General features: G+C 55.4%; 4 protein-coding genes across 4 annotated transcripts; 2 read left to right on the top strand and 2 right to left on the bottom strand.

Moving 5' to 3' along the window:
- The first annotated feature begins 6,562 nt into the window (after window positions 1–6,562).
- On the top strand, window positions 6,563–8,138 carry B0T15DRAFT_544464 (ribonuclease T2 family protein). Its single transcript, XM_062870080.1, has one exon. The coding sequence runs from the start codon at window positions 6,944–6,946 to the stop codon at window positions 7,904–7,906; it is 963 nt and encodes a 320-aa protein (XP_062717513.1). The 5' UTR covers window positions 6,563–6,943; the 3' UTR covers window positions 7,907–8,138.
- Window positions 8,139–8,551: 413 nt separating this feature from the next.
- Window positions 8,552–11,100, top strand: B0T15DRAFT_563232 (uncharacterized protein; the record flags this gene model as incomplete). The annotated part of the gene is made up of 4 exons (XM_062870607.1): window positions 8,552–9,592; window positions 9,663–10,128; window positions 10,185–10,764; window positions 11,036–11,100. The coding sequence occupies exons 1-4, from the start codon at window positions 8,706–8,708 to the stop codon at window positions 11,098–11,100; spliced, it is 1,998 nt and encodes a 665-aa protein (XP_062717512.1). The 5' UTR covers window positions 8,552–8,705.
- Window positions 11,101–11,239: 139 nt separating this feature from the next.
- Window positions 11,240–12,071, bottom strand: B0T15DRAFT_570009 (uncharacterized protein; the record flags this gene model as incomplete). The annotated part of the gene is made up of 4 exons (XM_062870825.1): window positions 11,240–11,378; window positions 11,413–11,589; window positions 11,766–11,836; window positions 11,868–12,071. 4 exons carry the CDS (start codon window positions 12,069–12,071, stop codon window positions 11,240–11,242), a joined length of 591 nt encoding a protein of 196 aa, XP_062717511.1.
- Window positions 12,072–12,454: 383 nt separating this feature from the next.
- On the bottom strand, window positions 12,455–14,789 carry B0T15DRAFT_423539 (uncharacterized protein). Its single transcript, XM_062865593.1, has 9 exons — window positions 14,460–14,789; window positions 14,109–14,380; window positions 13,928–14,037; window positions 13,837–13,853; window positions 13,727–13,770; window positions 13,532–13,663; window positions 13,101–13,457; window positions 12,895–13,017; window positions 12,455–12,830 (listed from the first exon to the last, which is right to left on the bottom strand). The coding sequence occupies exons 1-9, from the start codon at window positions 14,587–14,589 to the stop codon at window positions 12,567–12,569; spliced, it is 1,449 nt and encodes a 482-aa protein (XP_062717510.1). The 5' UTR covers window positions 14,590–14,789; the 3' UTR covers window positions 12,455–12,566.
- Between the last annotated feature and the right edge of the window lie 1,237 nt (window positions 14,790–16,026).

The following is a 16,026-nucleotide window of genomic DNA, read 5'->3' as shown; positions in this document are numbered from 1 at the left end:
GCAGTCGTCTGGAAAGGTAGCCATTGCAGTAGCGTTGGTAGCAGTGGTGATGGCATTCAGGGGCGCGCAACGCAGTTCAGGGGCACGCAGTTCAGGGGGGCGAGCGCGGGGTAATTTTTTGGGCTGACATAATCAATTGGGATGACTAATCGAGACGGACCCGTCTCTCTAGTGGGAGCCATTTCGGTCGAGTTGCTGACTCAGCAGACCTTTAGTCACGTGGTATGACGTTTTCTGATGAATAGAACGGTAGAGAACGTATACGTGCTCAGTTTGGAATCCTCCGTTTTCAAGCTCTGTTTCCTATCTATACTTTGGGTGTGAACTTAACAGCGCTTTCAATGACTACCAAGTTCCAACAATGTGTTGTAAATCCTGCTCTTAGCCAACCAAACGCGTTTGCGACCCTCCTCTATACGCCTTGGCTAATAACGCTTTTATGTTTATGCGTGTCGAAGGATGCCCCAAAGCCCACCGTCTTCGACTCCCACCTGCTGACGGCTACAGCAGCGGGCGACCTGCTGGCCTGGTCGTCCCAGGAGCGAGCCCTTCCGTGGTATACCGAACGCCAACAGTGGGGCTACTGCACAAGGAGTGAAAAACTAGCGGCGTGGGCTCAGCGACCTGGCGTGCTCGCGGCCGCGGCGCTCGTCAACCTGATAGAGCTGACCGATATCGAACTGGACGCGCCCATGGCCCGTACGTGTAACTCAGCCGACCCTGCTCAGCTGACCTTGATGCTCGTCGTGGAGGGAAAGCCTCAGCCACCGCAACGGTACCACGCGAGCCACTAGCAGACCTAGCAACGAGTACACGCGCTGCCCTCAGGTCACGATCACTTGCGGCGCCGACATCGCCCGAAGGCAGATAGCCGGTTTACGTCGCAAGCTGGCAATGAGCGTGAAACCGGCCTAACACCGACGCAGTCGAGCATCAGCGGGGCTATGGAGCAGCGGCAAGGCAGACCGGAGCTGGCTGGAATGGCAGCGAAGCGGTTGGTGGGGAGTCTTGACTGCGTCCAACTGATGCGCTACTCCAGAACGTACCACTCACGGGCTTCCCGGAATACCCACCCAAGGGGTTGTTCAGGCGGACTGGCAATCTGTTCTGCCTGACGATCGCCTTGCCGATATGCATTATACAGTTGGCGACGTATTCCCGAACTGACAGGTGCTGTCGTGTAACGCTGAGATCAATCACACCCGCCGCCTAGATGAATATCTGCGCTGTTCGCCAACGTTAGCGATTTGACATAATATTGAGGTGCGCATTACCTCAACCATCCCTAAATTGAGGCTCAAATTCACATCCAAGAGGTTGCGGGCAATCCCTTCCTCTGATGGAGTTGCTGTAGAATCTCAGGACATTGCTTGAAATGCGCAGCGGGTTCCTAAGTACTGTCCTTGTGCCTATACTCTACCCACTTGACCAGGTACTCCCGCCCCTCTTCTCCCGCCCGCACACACACACACACAATTTATTACGCCCGGCGGGCCTAACCCGAAAGGGTAACTATCATGCAGTCTACTAGTACACATCCTAACATACGCCAGTCATCCTGTTCACTAACAGCATCAATGCATAGTAAAATATGCTGAACCCTCTGAAGAAGGCTCGCACAAGGACCATTGACCTGCGCTACAAGTGGATAACTGAACAAGTGAAACGTGGCCTCATTAAGGTGGAACACATCAACAGCATCGACATGCCGGCTGACGGTCCTACAAAGCCGTTACCGAAGGATAAGCATGGCACATTCGTCAAGATGATGGGGCTTACGGTCAGGAAGGTTCCTTGGGCGTGAGGAACAAAGGGACAAGGAAGTCAATGGCAATGGTATTGGAGGCTTGGAGAGAGCCACACTAAGCCCATTGAGCAGAGCATTGTTCGTGGGATTTGACAGGTCTGGGCAGTGACAAGGGCACAAAATGGAGTGGCATTGATGCCGGGTATGTGGTGTGGAAAACACCAAGAATTTGTACGGGAGTATGGAGGATATGTGTTATGATGGCTTCATCAAGGGCAGTCAGCAGGGCTGTCTGTGGGGGGGTGTGAGATGTGGTTCGTGCACCACATCTCCATTCGCCATACAGCCCCGCAGAGCTTCCTGCATGCCTTTCCTTCCTTCCATACCTTAGCAGTAGGTAGTTAGTCATCCACGACAACACCATACGATTCATCACCACTTGTGTTGTCTCACAACATCTCAAGGACACTGATGCTCTTTGCAAAGTACTTCTCGTCATCGTCAATATCGTCGTCCATCACAAAACCCCCGTCAGGGAACGCTCAGGTGGGAGGGTCTGAAGGTGGTTAACGGGGCGCTCTTTAGAGCCGTCGACATCATCCCCGATCTCCTCTCCGGCACCATCGCGCTCGCCAGCGACGTGACTTTCTTCCTTAGCCCACCGGTGGCCCTCCTCCTCGAGTCGGACGATAGCGCGGTCCTCACAATTCCCGGACCGCCCAACAATACGATCCTGATCAAGTGCAAGACGGTCACAATCCCGAATCACATACAGGGTCAGGCAAACGGCCGAGGGCCGGAAAAGGAACCTTACGGAACTTACTTCGTAGTTCCTCCAGGCAAAGCCACACGGATAAAGCCACGGATGAGGAACATTTTGGAACTTACTTCATGGTTCCTCCAGGCACATCAAGTTGCCGCCTTTCTGGCATGTCGCCCATCAATACCAGACCACCAGGCGGCCAATACAGACGTAATACATCCAAGGCGAATACAACTGCAAATGATTCGTGTTCGGGGACTCCGATGCAGCGAATGCTGAACCCAACTCCGCCCGCCTGTTCCGTCCTATTTTGGGGGCCACGTCGCGTCGCAAGGCTCGCTCCTGACGTGTTGGAAGATGGGCGGATTCGGGTTACACGACGTCCCGGTTGCCTTCGGATCCTGGTTCTTGGCCGCTATTTGGCGGGTTTCCATCCGTGAAGCACACTTGATGGAGGGGTCATAGGACAGCTCATCCTGCTTCTTTTCACTTCTGTCTACTTCTACACGCTTGGTAACACAGGTGGGGTGGAAAACTTGGCCATCTGGAGGAGGCGAGAGACGGGAGGCGGACGGGTATATAAGTGCCCGCTTCTTCTCGCTCTCCGCGTCGTCTTTCTTCTTCCCTTCTCCAACTTTTCTGTGGGCTCACTGCGTGTCCGCTGCTTTCCCCTGTTTTCGTACGTCAAATTAACCGGAACTCATACAGCCTTTGGTGGATATCACACGGGACATGTGAGTGCCTGGCCTTCCCCGCTTGGATAATATCTTTCTTCTTCTGGGATATGCTAATGCAACTCATGGCTTCGCTGAATAATAGGTCCGAAATGCGGCCATTCTTCCGCGAGGCTCCAATCTGTTCCAAATGCGGGGAGCGCACCCATCGTATGGTGACGAAATACAACACGAATGGGAACAAAGGCCGTAAGTACTATAAATGCCGCCTTTGCGGGAAGTTTGCCGGGTTTGATGACTACATCGGGATCTTTAAGTCGAACCCTCGTTGCCAGTGCGGCAGACATTCTTGGGTTATGCATACCGTTAATTATGGCACTCGGTCTTACTGGTTTACTTGTGCATCTGAGGTGTGTTCTTGGCTCGGACCTTCGGTCGACGAGGATACAGTGAGAGAGATGTCGACAGCAATTAGGGGTTGGCCAGCAAGCAAATCTCGCAGAAGATATAAATGGTGGTGAGGGAGGGGGGATGGAGTGAAGGGGAAGAAGGTCTGGGGTGGGGGAGGGGTGGCAGGGTGCAGTCAGAGTGATGCCTGCCCGGTCATCCTCGGTTCGTGATGGGTACGGGGGCTAGCAAGATTAATTCCTGGCCGATACCTGGTGATATTGCGATAAGCAATAACAATGAGATTGTCGAAACGTTCTTTTTTCATCCTTTCCGACCCAGCTGATGTGACACCGCCTAGCACACTCCGGGATATCTTTGCCGCGGCTTCCGGGTCACGTCTCCATAAGAGGAAGCAGCGTCGCCCCTCGGGAACCTGTCCTACGTTCTCGGGCTGCACCCAGGGCAGGGCCCGTCGAGGGTTGCACCCGTTTTCTTACTCGATGCCGTAATTGGAGAGTTTTAGGGGCTAAGCCCCCTGATTGGTTGCTGCCCTTAATACGGCACCGTTAACACCTACCTGACTACCTTTATTTGTCATGAACTAAGCTAACAAGGGTGGTTGTATATAGTAGGCTAGGGGGGCGTGGGGAATGCCCGAGCTAATCATTTAAGTATTAGGCACCAGTTAGTTATAAGAGGACTTAGGACGCTATGATTAGGAAAATAACCGAGTAATCTATAGCATACAGAATGCTCGAGGTGATTAAGCATTAAATATAACAAGCATGAAGGCGCTTAGAGATTCGAGGGTCGAGTACCCTGATCACTTTAAGAAATACCAAGTATAACGTATCTTCTAAGTGAGTCGTACATATAAGCGAGTTGTATAGTCTCCACCATGACACGTCCTCCTTACACCTAACATCAATTTTTTCTACAACCCAACATGCCTCCTACATCAAAGGAAGCCAGATTCTCTTGGCCATTAAAGCTCTTCAGAACGATGGAAAATTAAGCCTCCGAGCCGCAGCTAGGCTCTATAACGTACCAGCCGTGACTCTCTCTAACCGACGCGCCGGCCGGCTTGCACGACGCAATACCACACCAACTCGCGCCGGCTCACTGATTCCGAAGAGGAGGCTATTGTTCAATATATCATGGAGCTAGTTACACGTGTATTTCCACCCAGACTAGGTGGTATAGAAGATATGGCCAATTAACTGTTACGCGTACGCGACGCGCCCCCTGTCGGCAAGCTCTGGGCCCATAACTTCGTTAAACGCAAGCCAGAGCTCCGGATGCGTTGGACACGTCCGTACGACTACCAGAGGGCCAAGTGCGAGGATCCAAAGATTATTGGCGCATGGTTTGTCCTTGTACGGAATACCAGGGCCAAGTACGGTATCCCGGACGACGATGTCTATAACTTCGATAAGACTAGGTTCATAATGGGCATCATCTGCGCATGTATGGTGGTTACAACCTCCGATGGCCCAGTAAGGAAAGGAACATATAGCCTTGGCATCGTTCCTCGAGAAGGAACATTGGGAACGAAGATCGTTCCGGTTGTTCCAAGTACGGGGACACCTGAGGGGGAAGCTAGTATTTAGGATTCACTTCAGACACTCTTTAGATAGTATAGCTTAGCTTCCTTAGTGAGCAATTCAAGCAATAGCCTTTACCTATTGTACAGACATTGCAAGCAAGCATTGCTGTGAACCTTTTGGCTTCACCGAGACCTACAGCCCGACCAGTGATACCTTCGACAGAAGAACCTTTTCAGAGGCAGGACTGCCTGGGTTTCGTCACACTATTCCTCCCTTCATCATCCTGGCCGCGTAATACCATCTCGCCAACTGGTATACTGAGTATAGCCTCCCGGCCGACTGGCGCATCGCTACCACCGAGAACGGCTGGACTACCAATGCGGTAGGCCTAGATTGGATCAAGCACTTCGACTTCTATACAGCAGCCCGGTCAAAAGGCAAATACCGGTTGTTGATCCTCGACGGCAACGAAAGCCACCACTCGACCGAATTCGAGCTCTACTGCCAGCAGAACAACATCATCACGCTCTATATGCCTTCGCACTCTTCTCACAAGTGCCAGCCACTCGATGTTAGCTGCTTCGGGCCGCTGAAGAAAGCGTACGGTCGCCTGGTTGAGGATTTGATACACGTACATATCAACCACATCAGCAAGCTCGAGTTCCTCTGTGCCTTCCGCGAGGCCTTCTTTACTTGTATGATAGAGAACAACATACGGTGTGGCTTTGCAGGAGCTGGCCTAGTACCGTACGATCCAGAGGGGGTCCTTTCTACTCTAGACGTAAAGCTTCGTACACTGACACCTCCAACCTCACGACCTGGCACTGCACAATCTTGGGTCTTCCAGACACCACACAACCCCCGAGAAGCCAAATCGCAGTCAATCCTTATCAAGACTCGCATTTCCAACCATCAAAACAGCTCTCCAACTTCAATATTAGGTGATGTGGGCCAACTCCAACTTACTAAGGGTACGATGGCTATGATGCACCGCGTGGCTCTCTTCGCTCCGCAAGGCCAACGAGGCACCAAGCAAGCGCCGGAGAGCTAAAAGAACACGTGTTCAGCTTGAAGGATCACTTACTATACAGGATGCACAATATCTAGTAGCCCAAAAGGCAGTGGGTAATGAGGGACTGCAAGAAATGCAGCCGGATAGTAGGGGACCGGATCCTGGCGCCGAAGATGCACCGCCATCGCCAATGCACGGGGTACGCGCTGGAGGACTTTGATAGGTGTGAACGAAGTAGAATGGGCGACGACTTCCGGCCTCCGTCGCCGGCGCCGTTTGGAGCCGTTACGGAGGCGGCCCCGGTCCGAGAACGCGGTCGCGTTCTCGACCGGCAGAACTTCGGGCGAGTGCTGGCCCGGGCAATTGCTGGCGTGCGAAAGGCGAGATTTTGCCAAAACCTCAGCTTAATCCTTTCATTGTTGAGCATTTCGGAACCGTCAAGCTATTCTAGCAACGTTCCCGCAGCAATAATGCGGCTGTATCCGTATACGCCGGGCCAGTATGCATTTTTCCGCTCCGAGTTTCGCAGCTTCCCAACTGGGTACCGAACTACCGATCGCTCGGGAATGAGTTCGAGGTGGCGGACGAATCGTTGATAACAGAACCCCACGTGGCCGCGAAACGAGAAGGTCGCTGCTCCAGCGTAGCAGTATATGCGGAGAATGGGGCGTTCTACCAGAGCAACGGAACCAGGATGGAACAGTTAAAGATGAAATATATAATGCGTTGCATCCGGATTCTTTCCGCCCTATCTACGTCCGTCAGCCCTTAGAAGTTTGCCCTACTATCACCATCCTCTCAGCCTCCGGAATGGCAAGATTGGGTCTGCTCAGCCTGGCTGCGGCCATCTCGATCCAGACAGCTCTGGCCAGCAAATGCCGCCCGTCTAAGCCGGTACTCTCTTGCTCTGCGGGCGCACAGCCGGAATTGGTCAACTCATGCGAGGTCGAGACCTTCGGCGGCCTGGTGCTTTCCACCCAATTCTGGGACACATACACGGGGCTCGGGTCCGCGGGGCAGCTGCTCCCGGAGAAGTCATTCACGCTGCATGGTCTGTGGCCCGACTTCTGCAACGGCTCGTGGACGCAGTACTGCGACCTCAACCGGCAGTACGACCCGCACCCGTCGCCCAACACGACGACCGGCACGCCCGCCGGCACGCCCGTGCCGCCCTACAGCGGCCCGACGGTCGACACCTTCCTCGCGGCGCTCGGCCGCCCGGGCCGCACGCTGCTCGCGTGGATGAACAAGTTCTGGATCGCGCAGAACCAGCCCAACAGCGAGCTCTGGGCGCACGAGTTCTCGAAGCACGCCACCTGCTTCAGCACCTTCGCGCCCGCGTGCTTCTCGGCCCAGGACCTCGCCCAGCACACCGACCTGCTGACGTACTACTCTGCCGCGGCCGACTACTTCACGCGGCTGCCGACCTACGACTGGCTGGCGGACAGGGCCATCACGCCCAGCAACTCGACGGGCTACACGCTCGCCGACATCCAGGCGGCGCTGGCCGCGCGGCATGGAGGGGCGGTGCCCTACGTCGGCTGCTCCGGGCCGCGATACAACGAGACGGCTGCCGGGAAGGGGTCGCTGGATAATGGCCGGACTGTGCTGAATGAGGTGTGGTATTATTACCATGTTTATGACCCTGTGCAGGCGGGTAAGGGCAAGCCGGTCGGGGCGGATATCAATGGTGGGAGTACGAGCAGCTGTGCGAAGGCGGATAGGGCTGTTTGGTACTATGAGCGAGCGGCCGGGTCGGAGAGGCGGGTGTGAGCGCGTATTGCGATATACTACCTGTGATGTAGAATAGAAGAACGTTGTGCGGCGTGCCATAGTACCGCGGGACATGCCATGGGCCCATTTTCACATGCGTACTTGGAGGATAGAGGGGACCGCAGCTACTTGTTATTGTTGTTGTTGTTGTTGTTGAAGTCGAGACTGTTGTTATCTCCATTTTTAGTTTCTTACTCTCCCGCTACCATAGGACCATACTACTACTCTGACGTTTATTGTGTTATGAAGAGTACCAGTACCTGAATCGTCCAGACCTCGCCCAACATGATTAAGAGCGGCGCCGTGTCACCCGGAATACAACGCGGCGGCTAAACGGGCGTCATATGCTACCCATATTCCCCTCAATATGTCGGTGGGTCCATAGTTTCAGACGGGAGTTCGGGAGATAAGCACGCGATCGACCAGGGCCGTCTGCAAGGCATGGAATGTATCATTGGTGGGAAGTTTGACTCTTCCGGGGTTCTATGTTTCGAGGTTGACGATCACCACGGCGAGATGCCCTGTTGGGAAAGCTCGGAGGGAGAGATGCTATGGAATTATGAAGTGTGGTAAGCGGTGCATTTGAAGAGTGATTTTGCGTAGGTATTTGGCGATGCTACCGGATGGCTTTCGCCGACGTCCAAGAAGCTGGACAGGGCGGGTCATATAAGAGGGTCATAGTATATGGGTGGTTTTCGCTCCTATGTCATAAGTATCCAGCTGTGCTCTGGAAGGGAAGACCCTTGATTGACACAACCCTTCCTTTTCTCACTTCGCCATCGCTGAGCCAACTACAAAGATGGCCTGGCCGTGGCAGACCTCGCTGGCACTCATCCTCGCCGTCAGCGTGGCCAGCAACCCCCTCCAGAGGCCGCGCCAGCTGCCATGGCCGGATCCAATACCAGCGTCCTCCATCGGACCGCTAGACTGGTCCTCGATCCACCCACCAATCTTCAACAACCCCAACAAAGGCTACTCCCTCAGATTCACCACCACTCCCCCACTACTACCCTCTTCCGTCGACTGGCGCAACCGCTCCGGCCTGAACTACATCACCACCCCACAGAACCAGGGCGTGTGCAACAGTTGCTGGGCCTTCGCCGTCACCGCGCTCATCGAGGCCATGGTGCGCATCGAGCACGGCGCGTGGAGCAAGCGCAGCGAGGCCGACGTGCACGACGGGCTGGGCGCGGCGTGCGAGAGCACGGGCAATGCCGAGGAGACGCTCGCGTGGGTGGCCGGGCAGGGCGCCATGTTTGTTGTTGCCAATAACAATGCTAATACTAGTACTGACCCGGATGCGGCATCCCCGGGCCCGGGGATTGCGGACTGGCCGTGTGATCCGTACCAGGATACGCCGCCGCAATCGCATGCGTATGGGCATTGTGCGGATCGCTCGGGGAGGACGACGCGGATTCCGCTTTACCAGGCGCTGGGGGTGGTTGAGGATCAGAAGAGGTGGTTGGATCAGTACGGGCCGCTGGTGGCGACGTTTGTGCTGTACGCGGACTTTGGGGCGTGGAAGCCGACAGGGGAGAATCAGGGGGTGTATCGGTGGGATGGCGTTTCCGAGTCGACGGGCAACCATCTTGCGCTTGTTGTTGGGTATGATGATGGCAAGCAGGCGTGGATTATGAAGAATTCGTGGGGCCAGGGGTGGGGAGACGGGGGGTTTGTTTACTTTGCGTACGTGCCCCTGAGCAAATTGAGGGAGGGATTGAACGGCATGATCTAACAACAGGATACTACTACTAAGATATGACATCGCCAACATCGACAGCTGGACCAAGTACGGTCTTTCCAACGTCAACCCCGATCCGTGGACCCGCAGGCGCCACCAGAGCGGGAGCATGATGCAGTCTGGCAACGGCGACACACATCGCAACTTCGAGCTGCTGATCAGTGATTCTAATGCTCCTGGATTCACCCACGTCTCCCGGGACGGCAACTCAACAACGTGGAGCAAGGTCTCCGAGATCCAGGGCAGCTCCCTCGTGGGACAGCCAGCGATCATCGGGACCTCCTTCAACCGCGACTTCCATGCGGTGGGCATTACCAAGGACCAGACTCTCCAACAGTGGGCGTACAGCCAGTCAGCCAAGAAATGGTCGCAAGTCTCGACCATCGAGGACACCAAAATCGATGGCTTCCCCGGCCTAACCCAGAGCGACGGATCCCAGCTGGTGATGGTGGTGAAGCACGCCGACGGGACCCTAAACGAAGTGAGCCGCCTTCCCTTACACCCGCCTCCCTAGTGTGAGCTACTAACATCAACAAGTGGCAACAACAACCCAACAGCACAACCTGGACCCTAGCATCCCCGCCGCACTCCCCGATCGCAAGCAACATCGCCCAAAGCGGCCCATCCCTGATCCAATCCAACATCAACCTCGACCTCTACCACCCCCTGGGCGGAACCTCCCACGGCAACCTGTACACCGTGGCCGTGCGCACCGACGGCAGGCTCCAGCTCTTCTGGCGCAGTAGTAGCAGCAACCAAAATAATACCACGACGAGTACCAGATGGTCTGCCGGCGAGGTCTTTGCCTCCGATATACCCCTCGACACACCCCCCGTCATGATCCAGGACTTCTTCCACACGCGCAACGAGACCAGCGTCGGCGGCTTTCAGCTGGTTGTTGCCACGGCCGACGGTGGGGTGCAGCACTGGGAGAGGGTGAATGACGACGACGACGATATTGGTACTAGTACGGAGGAGGAGGAGGAGCAGGAGGAGGGGAAGAAGTGGCGGCTGGTGGAGACGGTGGCGGGTGGGAGCCGGGTGAGGCATGTTTGGGCGCTGGTGCAGGGGAGTTTTGACCGGAGGATGCAGATGGTTACGGAAGGGGTGGATGGGGGTTGGTGTATTGGGAGTGGGATGGGAGGTGGAAGGTTGTGGAAAGGTTGCTGGGGTTGGGGGATCCGTCTTGGAAGAGGGGGGAGCCGGTGAGTGGTGGTTGATTTACAGCAAACTAGTACCCATGGATGGTTATATGGGAGAGGGTGGTCCCATGTTGGGCTGTTTGATAGAAGTTCAAGTTCTAAAGAGAGAGGGAGGGGCACTTATACATTAGTTTTAAAGGATAGACTGGATATCATAGTATTCATTACTAGTACTAGTAGTAATAGACCGGAGACATGCCAGCTACGAATACAAGAGCCACACCCTGAAGCGTGACCCTAGCCTGAGGTAGCCGTCGCCGTCGTACTAGTACTAGCATCGCACTAAGACCAGACTCGCGCCCACCAAGCCTTCACGGGAATCTTCATCCGACCACTACCGCCAATGCATACCAATAATCGATCGCCGCCATCTCGGCACGCAAAGCACGTCTATACCCCTCTCCTTCTATCCTCCAAAATCTCCAGCATATACAACAAATACGTCAAAAACTCCTTCGCCTCGACCCCAAATCCGTGGTGGTGTCCCAGGACGAGCAGCTTAGGACACTCCAAGATCTTCGCCTTGCTCCTCAACTGCCCTCGCAAAGAGAGCATCCCTTGACCGGACCGCGCGCACACTAACCCCGATGCTCGTCCCATTCCGCCTCAGCCGCCACAGGTTAGGCACGTAGCCCAACAGGGCGGGGAACTCGTTCTCAGGCTCGGGCGGCACTGTCTTGGGGACACCCTCGTCCTCGTCGTCGTAGCCGAGCAGCCTGGCACCGAAACTCGCTCGCGGCCTGGTCGAGGCCCCGGGTCTCGTAGACCTCGAGGAGGTGGAGGGACCACCCAAACACCTCAGGCGCTTCCAGTGAGCAGGTTGACGGTGGGCGCCTCGTGTGGGTGACGAGGTGGTCGACCATAAGTAAGTCGTGCGCGAAGATGGCGCCGCTGCTGGCTGCCGAAGACGATGGACTTGTCGAAGGCCCCCCCAACGGCCGTGATGACGGCGCGGATGTCCTGCGCTTGCTGCGGGATGCTGAGCCGCTTGTTGTTCTTGTTGTTGTTGGCCGATTACGACCTGGCTGGCTGGCATTTGGCGGCGGTCGAAGGTGGCGCAGGTGTGTATCTGTCGGATAGGGCGGCGATCATGTTGTTGAACTGCCGGCCGTGGCCATTGCCGCCGGGCACGAAGGTGATGAGGCGGGCCCGTGCCTTGGTACCAGTAGTGCAGGTCGCAACCTTCGTTGTGCACGATGGCTCTAGGAGGGTTGAACTCCATGATGAATAGTATTAATCGTCTTTTGGTGTAACGTTAGGGATAAGTCCAGTGCAAACGAGAACAATAAGTGATAGAAGTGATCAGTGATCAAAATCATATCCGGCAAGATATGCGCGACGTATCAAGGTAGGGTTAGCGCTGGCTCTTATACTCTGTAATCCTGCGACTAGAGGATGACCGCGAGGGATCGAATTGGAACAGGGTGGGTGGATGATGATCTGCTGCCGGCTGTTCAGCCCGTTCTCCCGTAATCCAGTTCCGAGCGTTTCGGACTTTCGGTGTGACTCAGGCGACGCAATCCACGGATACGCAACTACTAGTACCGGCAATGACGATACTGCTGGTAGATATAGATGGCTTCGCCGAAGCAGCTTGGGTGAGACGGGGGAATCACATAATGTATTGACAAGGTCTGATGGCTAACTCTAACTACCTGATGGATAGATCCGGATATCCAAGAACACACAGGCATATAGTAGTAAGCATCCATCAGCACTAGATCTCAAATCCCCCAGCCAGGTCCATCACCCTGTCCGGGTCGATCTGATTCCTAATAGCCTGCAGCCGGCGCGCGTTTCTCGGCCCGTACAGCGCCTGGGCCGTAGTATCCGACAACGCATAGTTGGAGTACTCCGCAAAGGTGTCGTTGTAGATGCCTTCCTCGCTAGCCACCTGCTTCAGCGTTTCGACAGACTGGCGGATCCGTGCATACCACCACTCGTCCTCGGCCGGGTTGGTCCAGGCAAAGTTCCAGTTCAGCTGTCGAATAGTATTCACTTAGTCTCAGGCAAGGAAGGTTGGGGAATTGATTGGAGAATCCTACCGGTAGAAGCGAGTCGCCGTGCGGGAACGCACTGTCGGTGGCATGCCGGCCGTACTGTGTGAACGGTTCGATGTCGAAGCTGACGGATGTGCCGCCGTGCAGTGCCGAGACCTTCCCGATATCCTAGACGATGACAAAAACCAGATACCATTAGCACTATCGTTTTCAGCTTTTCAAAGCAGCATCCTCTGCTTTACGAGTCTTACCTCGGCCTCGGCCCTGACAGCCTCAATAAACCCAGGAGTCAACCCAGACGTCGAGAAGGTGGCAAACGTGCCGCGCACATTCAGAACTAGGTTGGCCGGGAAGCTGCTAATGAGCTGCGCGTACGACTTCCGGCCCGTGTTGTCCAGCGTCGTGAGCAGGCCGTCCCACATGTCGAAGATGGCGGGCTTCTCCGGGCCGTCGTAGAAGAAGAGCGCCTGGATCGAGACGCCCCCCAGGGCATCCCCCACCACGGCCGTGATGATCTGCGCCTTGGGATCCTTGTTCTCGCGGAAGAAGCGCTCGGTCGCGTTGAGGGCCTGCGGGACGGAGAGGGATGGGTAGAGGCGGAGACCTCCCTTTGATAGTATCAATCATACATGTCAGCATGAGCTCTGCGTAGGGTTGGGAGGTTTGCTATTGTTGAACGCACCCAAACTTTTGGTGGCTGCGGGTGAGTGTAAAACTCGGCCGAGGTGACAATGCCGAAGCGGTTCAGGCCCCCTTTGAGTGCCCAGAAGAGGTCCCTATTTCGGCGCTCGGAAGCTTCGGTGATGGTCCCGTTCTGGAGGCGATTTGGTCAGAGATGAGGGAGTCATGCTCTCCTTTTGTCACCCGGATTACTCACCGGAAGGACGACATTGAACTTCTTGACCGTATCGCAAGTCAGGCCTGGTGGGAGAGGTTGCTCCAGTCAGACATGATACTACACACATGGGAAGTACTAGACAGACGAACCATATTGGTTTGTTTTCCTGAGACAGTCAGTGCAACTGCTCACCACCGACATCTTATCTTGAAATGGACTTAGTTCTAGTCTCTGACTTACCATGAGTATCCGCCGCCGAGAGTGAACCCTCCCACACCAGGACCAGGCACCCTGCCACCGACGACATTAACGCCGGTGTCCGCCAAGGCGTCATAAACGTCCGTCCAAGCCTGTCAACCGTTTAGTGAATTACCTTGCATACTAGGATACTATACGAGGAACCCCGGTCGAGAATGCTTACCAGACCGAAACCGATTGTGACCGTCTTCCCATCAGGGGATAACTCTGTCTGGTTGAAGCGCTTCAGCGAGATATGGACTCCCGGAGTGCTCGAGAACCCCGGATTCGACGCGTGCCCGCCCGAGTAGACGGCGAAGGGCGTCCGGGACGCGCCGACCAGCCGCAGCACAAGCGAGACATCCTCCGGCGAGCCGACCTCCACGACGCAGGCGGGCTTGTCGGTCGACGTCAGGAACCAATGCTCAATGTTGTCGTTATACTTCGCTAGTTGGTCTAGAGGCACGTGTGTGTGGATTAGTGGATGTAGATCGGTTATTACTAGTACTAGCAGTACTGCCTGGACTCCGCTTACAGGGATAGACCACCTCGCTGGCCTGGGAGATGGCGTCCTCGATCTCCTTGCAAGCATCGTTTGCAGACGCAGAATTCACTTCGCGGAAGGCAAGCGCCAGGAAGCCGAGCAGTAGGGGGAGTCGGGTCATGACGCCGATGCCAGTTGAGACATAGGTAGACGGGGTACCGCCAACTCAAAAGTCAGGAAGGGGGTCTTCTGCTTAGCAATGAGGAAATTCAGTTGAGAGGTGTTTGCTTGGGTATTTTTGGTCCGGATGAGATGGAGAGCCCCGACCCCCGGGGCTGGATTGACTCAGTATATATTTACTACCGTAGCTTACGAGACCTCTTCGGCGTCCGGGCAATTGTCTCGGACCGCATCCTCTTTAGTCAAGGGTTCTAAGACATTGCGCCTGCAGCTGCGTACCCACTCCAGAGCCAGCTATGTGCATCGTCTTCGATGTGGGCCAACGGCCCATACGTAGCTTGGTCAGCTCTCAGCCCTGGTAACCAGGCTGCTGGGGTTGCATCGACCATCAAAGCAGGTTTATGAGACAGCTCGTGTGCCTGGTTGAGGCGTATTTAGTGGGAGAGCCAGTTATTGCTTTTGCTCACTGGAATGCAGCGATGCCAGACTGTGGGTACCGGAATCAACTGACAATGCTCTATACAGTGAGGCACAAGAGGTAAGGAAAGGTTAGAAGACTCAACGGGATCCTCATTTCCGAGATACTGAGTACACATCTTCTGCTAATCGGCAATTAACGTGTGTAGCATCGCGGCCAATACTATCCCCCGGGAATCGTACACCTCGGTTGAAAGTATCTGGCCGCAGTCGAACGGTATAGCTGTGGGCGCCAAGGTTACCTTAACTGTCGTGTCATGGCTGTATGGACTCCCCAACCAGGCACTTGGCCGCCCCTGATAGGTCCGGGGGCAGTCCGGCTGCTTCGACGGATGCAGGACTGAGGAGCTTGCGGAGCTATGCTGAAAACAAGGAAGGCGCCCGGCCAAGCTCAATACTAAGAGGGTACCCAGGTAAGGTAGGTATGCACGGAATTTCAGAGTGGCACGGTCCTGGCTGGAAGGGCTGAACAGCAAAGCAAGTTCCTGTCCAAAGATCGTGCCAGACAGAGCCCATCAGTAGCTGTCAAATCGCTGGTTCCGCGGGTTCCGCGTCTGCGATACCACCTCGCTAATGCACCGGATGCCTGGCACAGAGTTTAAGAATAGTATACAATACCTGGCTCCCTCTCTCTTGACGATGAGGAGCAACAACTCCGTTCGACCACCCCGCTGCAGCACGGAAGAAAAGTGCCCTGTTTAGATCCTCGATAATCAAGCACTTAGCACTTAAGCACCGCTTCACAGCGGCATTTCCAGCTCACACACCGACCAACATTGGTGTTCACGTGCCTCTTCCGACTCCCGGGTGTAACCCACCTCTTACTTGCCGGCTAGAGTCCAGACTTTTCCACAACATGCCAATCCTTCCCCGCTTGGTAGTCTGGAGAGGCTGCAGGGCGGCCCGCAGTTCGGGGCCGTTTCCCGCTAGCGTTGCTACACGGCCTGGTCTACGGGCCATG

The sequence above is a fragment of the Chaetomium strumarium genome, assembly GCF_033439665.1.
Source record: "Chaetomium strumarium strain CBS 333.67 chromosome Unknown B0T15scaffold_8, whole genome shotgun sequence".
NCBI classification, from domain to species: Eukaryota; Fungi; Ascomycota; class Sordariomycetes; order Sordariales; family Chaetomiaceae; genus Chaetomium; species Chaetomium strumarium.
The sequence above is the reverse complement of the archived record's forward strand: the minus strand, read 5'-3'. Positions and strand labels throughout refer to the sequence as shown.

Excerpts from the sequence above, each read along its gene's own strand:
- B0T15DRAFT_544464 (XM_062870080.1), top strand. The coding sequence starts at position 6,944 with ATGGCAAGATTGGGTCTGCTCAGCCTGGCTGCGGCCATCTCGATCCAG.
- B0T15DRAFT_423539 (XM_062865593.1), bottom strand. The coding sequence starts at position 14,589 with ATGACCCGACTCCCCCTACTGCTCGGCTTCCTGGCGCTTGCCTTCCGC. Across the intron at positions 14,038-14,108 it reads TCACAATCGGTTTCGGTCTG|GCTTGGACGGACGTTTATGA; the intron begins GTAAGCATTCTC and ends AACGGTTGACAG. Across the intron at positions 13,018-13,100 it reads CTGTCAGGGCCGAGGCCGAG|GATATCGGGAAGGTCTCGGC; the intron begins GTAAGACTCGTA and ends GTCATCGTCTAG.